At 45.4% G+C, this 12361-nt stretch overlaps 1 protein-coding gene across 1 annotated transcript; it reads right to left on the bottom strand.

Moving 5' to 3' along the window:
- Positions 1–1971: 1971 nt before the first annotated feature.
- LOC104636840 (cathepsin E) lies at positions 1972–11887 on the bottom strand. Its single transcript, XM_010304127.2, has 9 exons — positions 11825–11887; positions 11475–11652; positions 9319–9436; positions 8695–8813; positions 8153–8352; positions 7370–7492; positions 6918–7062; positions 4111–4209; positions 1972–4018 (listed from the first exon to the last, which is right to left on the bottom strand). The coding sequence occupies exons 1-9, from the start codon at positions 11878–11880 to the stop codon at positions 3839–3841; spliced, it is 1218 nt and encodes a 405-aa protein (XP_010302429.2). The 5' UTR covers positions 11881–11887; the 3' UTR covers positions 1972–3838.
- Between the last annotated feature and the right edge of the window lie 474 nt (positions 11888–12361).

Genomic DNA, 12361 nt, shown 5'->3' with positions numbered 1-12361 from the left:
GTTTTGGTGCAACCTCACCCTTGCCACTCCGCAAGAAGTCCTCAGGCAAATCAAGTTGCTATGTTCAGCTTTGACCAACAAAATGAGAACCTCAGTAAAGTGAAATTATACTGAACTAAACAGCACCTTAGCCTAGCAGTCCTATTTTCTGGATGGCCCTTACTAGGCAATATCCAGCTTCTGGCAGCATCCTCCAGCTCTTCAGTCATCAGAGCCCCAGACTGCTGACTCTCCTTGGGGAAGAGGACTCTATTGGTCTGTGACATTGGTGGAAACGCATAGTTTTCCCTTCCCTACATCAGCAGAGAAGAAAAGATTTTCCTCCAGCATTCCCTCTTTCTTCCCTATTCCCTATTTCTTCCTTTAGTTGAAGCCACACTTTTCAATTCAATATTTTCTCAATTTAATTGCATCTGCAACTGTCAAGGAGCTCCATTTACCAACAAGCTTAACATTAACAAATGGTAAATTTTAAGTATAAACAATACATTTTAAGGATACCCAGACAGCTCACACAGTTAGACAGAAAGTTAAAGGAAGTGCTGTTCTCCTTGGGAGCCTGAAACGCTCCTCTATAGCACTTTGTTAGAGTCAGGAGAGCAATACATGTTTCGGGAGAGTTTGGCCATACTCCTCCCAGCCATCCACGTATAGGAAGGGTTTTCAGTGGGTGTGGAGAAAGTCTGGCCTATTATCTAGCTCTCTCCTCACAGTACATAAGCTTGAGGGACTGTGCTTCTCTCTGTATGGGAATTTAAGCCAGAAATTAGATATTCCTGTAAAGTGGCCACCACCAATCTGCACTGAGGGTCCAGTCCCACCACACCTCCTCACTCTCCTCCTTCACACAGCTTTCGCCAGGGCTTAAGGTGTTGGACCAAAGTGCTCATCCTCCTCAACACAGACATCAGCACATTTCATCCCGGCACTGCTAAGCCTGAAGAAGCCTTCCCAGCTTCTCATCAGCCAGCTCTGCTCATCTTCCATCATCTTCTCAGCCTGGCCCCTACCTAGGACGCACACTGCGGCTTTCCACCAGGACATTATGCATCTCATGAGCAGTGATTTTGCTGCCTCTCCTGCTTACTCTGCCAGCACTCCCTGGCCCAGCAACTGTGTTCGTTCTTCGGTGGAGGCTAAGGCTGGCCACGCAGCTTCAGTCAGATAAAAGCTTCAGTTAAGTCCCACAGAGGTGTCTATTAGGCATGGAGACACATGTTAAATTAGGAATGACAGCTCTGAAATCCCACAATGTAATCTGCAATACACAAATAGCATTTCACACAGCGGGCCGGCTCCTGGTTAGCTATAATATTCTGTCCATGGCTTGTAAAGAAGCTAGTGCTGGGATGAGTTACCAGAAAAATTTCCTCCTCTCATTTAGTCTGTTATCTCACTTTTGTAAACATCTGCGGGCTCTGATTTGTATTAAATTATCTTTTGGGATTATGTGCTCTCTTAGGCACTTCTCTCAGTAAACTATTTGCCTTAGCATGGTAAATGGACTATTTTAGCAAACCCAAAAATTTACAATTCGTGTTCACCTGGATAAACAATGTCAAATTATTGCATGAATAAAGGCACTTTGAGATACACAGTTGTCTTGACTGTATTGAACTGTCAAGAAGCACTGCTGGCAAAGGTTTGACCTACCACGCAAGTCAACTTGATGTCTACCAGGAACAGCGAGGCAGACCTACAGAAGTTGGCAAAGCTGGAAAAGACTGAGGAGAGAATAGGGCCAGGATAGACAAATAGGTCAGAGCAGCAGCTTGCTCCCATCAAATGGTGTTAATCTTGAGCAGGATGAGATACGTCAGAACAAAGAGAGGACCGGTCCCTGCACGTGCTGCCTGACTTTCCACCGATTTCTAGGATGTGTTCACACTCTGCGCTGGAATTTATAGAGCTGAGATGTCAGTGCAGGGACCGACCGGCTGCAGGGACATATCCCACCACCCTTAAAATCCTCCGTCATAAATAACAGATCTCTTTACTCTGAGTGGAAGCTCATGTTTGAGGAATATACACATTTTAGAAATAATGGAAATGTACCAGAGTGTTAAGTCTGCTGCAATAGTAGAGAAAACAAAAATACCCTGCTGCTGTTAAATGAGTGATAGGGTTTTATAGATGTTTGTTTGTCTTGGTTTACGACCAAACAAATGACATTTTTTAGACAAATAAGTTAGTTCATGGTCACTCTGTTCTTGAAGACTGATAGGGACAAAGGGGAAACAAGGCAAGATTGGCCTGAAATACACAGTAACTTCATACGGCTCAATTTTGTGTGCAAAAAGAGACAACCGGCAGCACAGTCCCCGTTGCTATAAGTTGATAGCCTGGGTGCCGAATGTGTAAGACAACGTGGCTGCAGATAGAGACCTGTGAAAACATGCACCGAAAAGACAAGTATTTTGTACTGGAAGGCAAGATCAGTGTATCAGAGATACCTACAGGCAAACTGTCTTGCTTTAGTAAAACTTACTGAGTCTTACAACCGGCCGGTCTCCAGCTCCCCCAGCCCTGCCCTGCCTGGGAGGTGCCGGGTGCCTGGGGCTAAGGCTGCAGACATTTTTCGGCTTTAGGGGGAGATGAGCAGCCCCAACACCCCAACACATCCCATCTCTCCCCTCCAGGCCACAGAGTAACCTGGAGTTTCAATCGCTGTTGCACCCTCTCCTCCCCCTCCTCTCTGGCCTCACCGCACAGAAACTGCTGTAAGAAAACATAAAATGAAACTGAAAGAGCACTAAGTCCAAAGTAGATTTTCCTCAGTTAAGTTTTATTCACGTGCGCGGGGGCAGTGTCAGTTTTAGCGATCCAAACAAATACTCCAATGGGTCTAATTTAGGTGACTCTTCTTTTGTCGAATCAGAGCAGCTACCTGTGGCTGTTTCACACCTCTGCCAGCACTGAAGCTGCTGCCGCTGCTGACCGCGAGCGCCTGAGCAAGGGGCAGGAGGTGTTTAGTGCTGGTGTGTTGGTCTCGTAACTCGTCTGAGGTGGAGGGACGCCGCGGTATCCCTTTGCAGCTCCCTTTGCAAAGGTTGCGGTCCGGGTTTTGTAATCTGACTAGATGCTGCTCCCCGCTACCCGCACAGCCAAGGGGCAGAGGTGTCAGGCACCAAAAGCAGCATCTGACCTAAGACACTGACATGAAACACCGAGACCCAAAAGAGGAAAAAAGCGTCAAGCGAGAACGAACCCAAGGGAAAAAGCAGGTTTGAGAGATGGCATAAGGAGCAGGATATTGTGTGCAAGGAACAGTAGTGGAAATTAGTGGTCACACGGGCATCAGTCAAACTCCTCTTTATGTAAGCTGGCTGGAGCAAGCACATATAAAAAGAATTTACGTGGCACTAAGGAAATGAGATTGGACAGAACCCTAACCGTGGAAAATAATGAGGAAAAGGAAAGCAATAGGAGATGAGATGGAAACTACCACACAAGAAGAAAAAAGGATACCCAGACCAGACCAGACTGGGATTAGTTTCCCCCACTTGTAACTGCTATCTTGTCAGCCTGGCACTGTTCAGCATTTTTATCCTTCCTGCTCTTTTGCAAATCTGAGTGCTGGGTTGTTTTCACTTCATCCTGACAGCTGTGATGTCCATCAGTTTTTGAGGAAAATTTGTTTCTCAGTTGTATATATAGAGATTGAACCAAGCTATATAATTTGGGACAAGGATCACCCCCAAATCCCTTAAACCCTGGGGAGGGGGGTGACACACAACTGCATTTAGGTCCAGAGTTTCAGTTAAAGCCCTTCTTCACATATGTGTTGAAGATCCCTACGTTAACATTCGGGTTAAGGCAGAATAAATGCCATTACGACTCAGTAGTAATCCTTCCTATGAACAGCTTTAGCAAATCCCACTCTGTCATTCCCACGGTCAAAAATGCAGTAAAATGCAGACATAAAGACATCTCCTAAAATCCAGAGTGGGCCGGCACGAGTGGTGATGTCAAGAGACTGAAAGCCGCTCATGCAGAAGGTTTGGTCTTCAATAGACTCCTGCAAGAGAAAGCACGTGTCCTTGCGGCCGCCTGCTCCAGCCTCAGCTCGGGGAGCGGGGACAGGGGACAGGGGAGCCCACAGATACACACCTTTATGACGTATTGCTCTGCTGTCAGCTTGTACTCATGGTGTCCGATGGTGAAGCTTATGTGAGGCAAGCTGGACAGTCTTCTGCAGTCTACGAGAAACTGTATGCGATGCATTGACTGAGACGGGATCGGTTTGCCTTTTTTTAAGTAGTGCCCTTTGAATTCAAGATTTTTGCAGCAGGTAATAGTGAATTTACTACAGAGAAACAGCATCAGGCTGACTTACGGCCCAACACTGCCCTCCGGCTTCCCAGCTCCTGCACTGGGTCAAACCAGCCTAGCAGCCCAGACCACTACACCAAAGCCCCTAGGGACCCAGAGCTGAAGAAAATCCTCACCAGCCCCTAAAGGGACAAGGTGAAGGGGGACTCTAATGTCACCTCCGTAGAACTTGGAAGCAAAAGCCCTGGCGAACCCGTATTAGCAAGGTCCGCTGAGTAAAAGTCCCCCAGTGCTCTGATTCGGACTGGGTGGAGGGAGCTGCCTCCAACCCACGCAGGGAGCACCCTATGGCTGCAGCTCACCCCGCTCCCTCCCGTAACATCATTGTTTTAGGAAAAAAAAGCCAGTAAGGAATATGGCACTTTATACTTATACTTTGCCCTGAAGTGGGATCTAAAGAGCAGAAGAAAGACTAAACTTTGGCATGGCCATTAATTTCCATAAATAATACATTCACTTACAGTAACACAGAAGATCATTTCCTGGCCTTTCTAGTCATTTCATGAAACAACTGGCGTGTTAAATGGCACTACAGAATGCTCCAAGCCCCAGAGGGATCTTTGCTGTAAACCATAGTGTTTAAAGTCATTGTTTTAGAGGCTTCCTATAAGGAAGAATCTACAATTTTTGTTGTTGTTAAATCTGCTTTATGAAAACATAGCTCTAAATCTTGTGTATACTTATCAGATGTCATACCATTAGAACAAAATAAACCGTGGGATATGCAGGACAAGGGTAAAAGAAGCCAGTATAATGCTTAGTAGGATACAAGAAGCAAGACATAATTCATTTACATAGCTACTACGTCCAGAACAAATTAATCCTTGCTGGAAAGAGATAAAGGTTCTGGTAAAATCACTTATATTGGAATAAACTTGAGCCAATAGACTCAGGCTGTCTGTGGGTGCTACAAAAACAGTCATAGAAAGTCTTATTTTCAGGATGCTTTTTTGCAGAATCTGAGATGCTGTCTGAGTGCTTTTACACCAGAACTGGAGTACATAAACTTATTCTGCAATGACTTGTTTCTTGTTTATATTACACTAATATAAGGCATTGGAAATATATATTTTTATCTATATCCATTAGTATGTACCATTATAAAACCAATCTGTTATTTAAGCGTACTGTTCGACACGTATGTGAAAATTCGAATAAAAATTAAATTTAAGGTTTAATTGAGATAGAATCAGAAGCCTCATGAGTTACACAGATGCAACTCCAAGTCCTGCTCGTACAAAAGGAGGCAGATTAAAAGTCCACTTTTCTCTTTGATCATTACCCAGTGCACTGGGTAACCATAACATTCTTAATTTTCTTCCAAGTGTAGTTTTGCATCAGGAACAACACAATTAAAAGTTAACAGTAACCATACGTGGCAGCTTTACTTGGGGCACTGGAGCTGTAGCAATGTGGTAATTACCTGTGGGATTCAGCCCAGGGCCAGCAATAAGGCACAGTAAAAAGCATAGAATCACAGAACGGTTTGGGTTGGAAGGGACCTCAAAGATCATCTAGTTCCAACCCCCCTGCCATGGGCAGGGACACCCTCCACTAGACCAGGTTGCCCAAAGTCCCATCCAACCTGGCCTTGAACACTTCCAGGGATGGGGCATCCACAGCTTCTCTGGGCAACCTGTTCCACTGCCTCACCACCCTCACAGCGAAGAAGCTGCTCTCTCCCTGGAGGCAGGTGGGTTTAGCCTTCTCAGGCTTGTTATCTCACTGCTTTAGATATTACAAGGGTTCGGTCATGCCATCTGAAAATTGCCAGTGGGGAGATGCGAAGAGCAGCAGAGAGACATCTCAGCCTGACCCACAGGCAAGGTGGTGGGAATGCCTAACCTACCTTGAGCAGCCTTGGAGGTGGAGGTGCTCCTCAGAGGGCAGGCAGGGATGGGGAGGAGCAATGGGGAGCATCAACAAGGGGGATGCAGGAAAGAGCAGCAGGGAAGAGAAGAAAACCAGCGAGGAGACAGAGGAATAAGGTTCAGGAGGGAGGATAAGACAGTGAGGTCTGTCCTGCACCCTGTGGCTCATCTGCTAGGAATCAGCGTTGTGAGCATCACAGCTGCGCATCCCTCCTGGGAGCCCTGGCATGACACCACCTGCTCTGCTGCAAGCTGACAGTGAGAGGTCCTGTCAGTGGAGCCTTTGTGGGGCTGTAAGTACCCCCATTTGATGCTGACGGGGCTGGCTAACAGCACCGAACCCCTCCTGGCTCCAGCAAACCGATGGCTATAGCCAGGGACTTTGAAAAGAAGTGCTCCTCTGATTTTCCATAAGAAAATTCTCTCTGATGTAGAGTATGGATCAATTCCTCAAACTGACACCCCCATTATTTCCTTACACACTAGTACTGATGAGTACAGGAGAGGACGTGGACATTTGGGAGGAGGGCTGGGGCAGCAAGGCAGATGGGTCAAAACCAGCACGGCTCTGAGTTCAGTGCTCTCCTGGAAACAAGGCTTTCCCTGAGACCTTTCTGAACAACTCTTTTGGTTATTCTCCCACTCTATAAGCTCTTTGCACCAAATACCAGTTTCTCTTCCTCTCTGGTGGTTTTTTGGCCGTATAGTTTTTACCTCTCCAGTATGTGACGGACTTGCCCCAATATACTCCTGTAATCGCCTGATTTGTGAAGAGGGGCCGGTGATAAGAGAAGTGCCTGAGTCAACGATGGCTTCGCAGCCGTGGGAGCAAAATGCCACCCGGCCCTGGATCTTTATGCTGTGAGTGAAAAACAAAGCATCTTTAAGCAAGTGGTATATACACTGTGACATTATTGCTAGCAAAAGTAGCAGAGTACAGTCTGAAGTTAAAACTAGCTGCCGAGTTTTCCTAGTCTTAAAAGACAAGAACGTCTTTAAAAGACAAGAAAGCAGTAACGGGAAACTGCATGAGGATGACTTCTCTTTTGTGGACCCACTTTTCTCTCTCAGGACTCCTACAGCCCTAATCATTTGCCTCCTGCTGATGAATTTGTCCTCACCCGCAGGTGTCTATTTCATGCATACATACATACATACATACATACTTGTTCAGGTGGATTTGCCAGTAGCTTTTCTCGGTGACTGGGACCCAGTGGATTGAACCTTTGTAGAGAGAATGGTCTATCCCCCCCAGAATCAACTCACCACCATTCTCAGTGTCATCTCCTCTGAAAGCAGAAGACAGGTTAACACAGACATGGGAGTGTGCCAGCACACACTGATGAGATTACACTTAAAAAGCAAAAGACAATGCACAGTCCTTTCTAAATTCAGATATAGATGGCTGAAAAGAATAATTTCTAAACTATAGCTGCATACGTCCCAACTCAGAGCTTCCAAACAACTTCTGAGAAAAATTGGTGTAGGCTGACAAGGGCTAAGACAGGCATTGGGAGCAGGGTGAGCCAGTTGCTGCTCTCACCTCAGAATAAACACTAGATAAATTGGTGGAGTTACAGCTGGGTCCAGATAAGGTAACAACATTTCTTTTCTGAAAAGTGGCTACTTGGGTGCAGCACGGCTTTTCTCTTCATCTCCACTGGCCAGAAGGAAACCTCTGGCAACTCAGACATGGTGAGTCTGAGCCGGGAGCTTTTCTTTTGTTTATGACCAGCTCCAACAAGAATAACTGTCCATCCAAAAATTCGAGGTCCTCCCCAGCACATTTTTCCTTTTCACTCCATATTTTTCAGTGTCAAATTGAAAAAAAAAAAGAAAGAAATGAGGAAAATTACTTTCTAGAATTGAAGACTTACACAGATGCATGATTGTGTCAACAATTAAAATAGATTTGCTTCTTTTTTGACAGTGTCACTTTAAAGACTGACCTTTTCAGATAGAAAGAGAAGACTGGCTCCTCTACCAGCTGCTGGTTCATGATGCTGTCAAACACAGGCAGAGCACTGCCCACTGCTAAGGAGGGGTAGCCCAAGCCGAGCACGCCATCAAAGTGGGCAAGGGCAAAGGTTGTTCCTGGCTCAAACACCGACTCGCCAAAGTCCTGTCCCTTGATGGAAATGTTACTGATCTGTTCGGTACAAAAAAAAAAAAAAATCCCAAGAACTGAAAGCAAAGACACCATCTATTACAAGAAATTAGCCACTTTTAATGCTTTAATTCTGTGCCTGTTTCTTCATAAACCCAGGATAAGACCCAAGGAGACAAGCAGAAATGCAAAATAAAATCTTAGGGATTTGTCTGGGCAGCCCAAAGCTGGAGCAGCACCCATACCTCTCAGCACCCAGCTTGGTGGGACCTCACCCTGCCCTTGCTTAAACCAGACAAGGTCTTCCAGAGTAAGGCCGGTATCTGAACTTCCCTGAAAATGGTTGACCTGGAAGCTGACAACCCATTTTAGGTGGAGGCTCACCTGCAGCGTGTCTTTGCCAGCAATGCCCAGAAGCTGTCCTGTGCCATACTGCAAGGAGAAGGCTTCCCCTCCGTGCTCATACGAATCCGACAGAAAGGACTTAAATTTCTGGTGCACCCCTACACAAAACAAATGACACTTCTGCACCGAGGGGAGGTCCCGGCAATGTGCCCGCTCCCCCATGCACAGCCAGCTAAGATGCAGGCGAGGCAGATTTTTGCTTGTCTTACAAGGAAGAAGGCATCAATGGAGGTGCCCACTCCTCCACAAGCACACCAGTTTTTCTGTACCTCTGAGGTTATTTTGGGGTTTAAAGGCAAATCAAAACAAAAATGGGCATTTCCACCACTATTTGTAGCTCTCCCAGATTTATTTCCATGCTTTTTACATCAGGCACCTCGTGGTGCAGAGGGATGTTTGGCAGCTGCAGCTGGTGCCTGCCTTGGCTGTGGGGCGGCACAGAGGGGCAAAGATGGAGGAGGAAGCTGGGGAGAGGAAAGCAGCCCTTGGGGGTGCTCCAAATCCTTCCTCCCAAATCTCTGCTGTAGGCGACCTCCATGGGAAAGAAGAAATGGCCAAGGTACCTGAGATACAAAGAGCGTAAGGCAGGGTAAATTTTCTTACTGCACGCTTCGCTGATGCAATAAGCGGAAGGGACCCAAAAATTGGAGGAGCCAGTGTCAAACACAACGGTGAACCTCTGCGGTGGCGTGCCAACGCTCACAACTCCGTAGTACTGCGCCTGGGGGAGGAACAACCCGGTCAGCCCCAGCCTGCCACCCAGTGAGCTATTCCTGAGGAAAAGGCAGACTTGGGAGCATCACGCAACGCTTGCTCAGGGGGTTCGGTGCAATTTCATCTGAACACAAATGCACGCTACAGGGATGCATGCCTGGCTCCACGAGTGGCTGCAGGCAGCAGATTTCACTCCAGCTGAGTGCATAACAGTGCAGCATTGTTAAAGCCTTTTAAGCAAACGCTCCGTCGGGTTCCCCATGAAGTCAACAAGCCCTCTTGCACCGACTTCAGTGGTGCAAGGTCAGCCCCAAGATGAAGCTCCCGCACAACCATGTGGGCTTTCAGGCAGCTCCCTACTGATGTCAGTAAGAAATCTGTGATGCAAAGACAGCATGACCTGCCTCTGCCTGTGTCAGAGGGCTCTGACCGGCAGCACAATTGCTGTCATAGGTAGCTGGGCTTTTTCCTTTGTAATTAGCAGCTATTAGCAAGTTAAAAAATGAATTCTCTTGCAGAGACTGTATCTGTTGTACTGAACAAAGTTCATCCAGTGGATAAAGAAACCACTGACCGTCCTTGGATACCAATTGAAGCTAGAGATAATCTGTGAACACGTGAATGCTGGAGTGAAGAGCTTATCCACATCCTGAATGCAAGTGTCCAAGTGCCCCTATCTGGAAGAGCACTTCAGCATTAAGAGACCTATTTTTAGGAAGAGGCATTTCTGGAATTCAAACGCAGATAGAAAAGCAATACCCAGTGCCAAGCCTTTTGTAGCAATACAAATATTTGAATAAGTATCTTCAAGTGCATACTTGTTAATTAATACACTGAATATAGTTTCTGACCCTGGAGTTTATGGTCTGAATGAGATAATTATGAAAAGGCAAGCAAGTACACCATTTAACAGAATATCCAGCTATACAGCAGGATTTTATTCCTTACTGTATTAAACAAACCTTTATTGATTAATCTGTAAATTGAGACATGTTGATCCAAAAAAACCCAAACCCAAAAACCTCACAAACACACCACACTGAAACCTCCACAAAACTGTTCCTGGTGCTAGCTGGATATGCTTGCTATGTGAGGTTTGTTTTCTTATTTTGACATTTATCCCTCTTTGTTAAGCTTTAGAGCACGCGGAAATGTTTCAGTCTCCTTTGTTCTTCTTCATACACATCTCTAGCTCATCTTGACATATTCCTTTACGGCCCTCAAGTGTCGGGAAGTTCTTGCTGAATTAATTTGGCTTTCCCTTCCCTGTTCAGATGCAATCTCCACAAAATTTCTGCAACTTAGCTTTCCTTTAGATAAGCGTAACAGAAGAACCGAATACAATAGAAAATGAAGACCAACCAAATGGGCAAAAAGCTAAATGCAGGAAAGACAGTTTACAAAATGGTTGACCTGCTGACTTGCCTGTCTGAGATCCAATGAAACTCATATTTTTCCTGTTTCAGTTTAGATGGTAAATACAGCCAGGTTAGTGTGAGACCCAGGTCAGTCTCAGATATGTAACAGACATGAAGCTCAGGAGATAAAAGAAGAAGAATAAAAACTCTAACTTGGGTCTTTTTTATCACTGAGTTATGACTCCACGTGATCAAATAAATGAGATTTGGGGGATTTTTTATTACATGCAAACATCTGATAATTAGAATATAGCTAACTGAAGTAATCAGATTCTGCTACTAAAAACCCAATCCTGAACCAAGATTGATACAGGCAAACCTCCCACATTTGTTGGAAATCCAACCAAGTCCAATACACACCTATACAAAAATAAAACTTGTCACAGGACTACCACTGCTAGATTACATCAGCTTTCTACCCAAGTCCCATGCTAACCTAGATCTATACTTTATTTTGCAGACTGGTAAACTAATTTTTGATGATCCTAGTATTTATAGCGTAGAGCAACAAGCCATCTCAAGCCCTATAATTTCATTGTGAGACTAGGTTTCAAATGCGCTGGGAAAAAAATCTGCCTTCAAGAGAACAACGAGTCCTTATGATTGCATTACCAAAACTGTACTTACATTCATGTAATCATACAGCCTTTCTGAAGCGGTTCCTACCGATAAAGCAATATCTGCAGGGAAGCAATGCAGGTACCTCCGGGCAAAAATGTCGGGGTGGTGATTCCTCCAAAATTCCTCAAATTCTCCCTTTTCCTTCAGCTGTTTCTTGATTGATTTGAATCTAACGAGGGGAATTCTATGCAAATAAAATAAACACACAAACATTAACTGTTTCTTCTTTCTAGAGTTCTCATATACTCTTTGTTTTTAATTTGTTTCTTTTTTGAGACCTGGGGTAGCAACAAGCACAGGTCACCCCAGGAAGCCAGCTGAGACATGCACCAGTGATGCCAGATGTGTTTTCTTACCGTTCCACGGCCACGGTGAATGGGATGTAAACCACAGCCAACAGTATCACCTTCATGGCTCCAGGTGATTTGGGGTCTAAGGACTTTACTCCGAAGTTCCTTTTTTATACCCCGTTGTCAGCAGAGGGCTGTTCATTCGCCAGGTCAATCAATCACAGGAGGTCAGTGCTTTGGCAGAAAACCAATTAATTTGCTCTCAGAGTAACCACTGGATTGTGCAAATAGTGGTGTCCAGTGAAGCTACTAGGGCACAGATAACCAGGGCACAGCCTAGACCAAATGGACATTTTACTAACAATCCTTAGTGTCTTTTACATAAATATAATAAACAGAGTGAGCTTGGCTGCCATTAGCATGGGAAAGAGGAGGCGATCCAAGGACTTGCCTGGTTCCCTCCGAGCAAACTTGTTTTCAAGCTCGCTTTAGTGACAAGTGGCCCAGAAGTGTCTAAAGCAGAGAAAGAGGATATAATATATAACCGTTCTCCTTTTACATGGAGACATTTCAGCAGGGCTGAGCAGACGGACATTTGATAGG

This window comes from Balearica regulorum, chromosome 1 (genome assembly GCF_011004875.1).
Source record: "Balearica regulorum gibbericeps isolate bBalReg1 chromosome 1, bBalReg1.pri, whole genome shotgun sequence".
Taxonomy (NCBI): domain Eukaryota; kingdom Metazoa; phylum Chordata; class Aves; order Gruiformes; family Gruidae; genus Balearica; species Balearica regulorum.
This window is presented reverse-complemented; position numbering and strand designations above follow the sequence as displayed.

Coding starts and splice junctions, on each gene's coding strand:
- LOC104636840 (XM_010304127.2), bottom strand. CDS start 11,880: ATGAAGGTGATACTGTTGGCTGTGGTTTACATCCCATTCACCGTGGCC. Junction 8,353..8,694: donor CTGGCAAAGACACGCTGCAG/GTGAGCCTCCAC, acceptor TGTACCGAACAG/ATCAGTAACATTTCCATCAA. Junction 4,210..6,917: donor GTCCGTCACATACTGGAGAG/GTAAAAACTATA, acceptor CATCGCATACAG/TTTCTCGTAGACTGCAGAAG.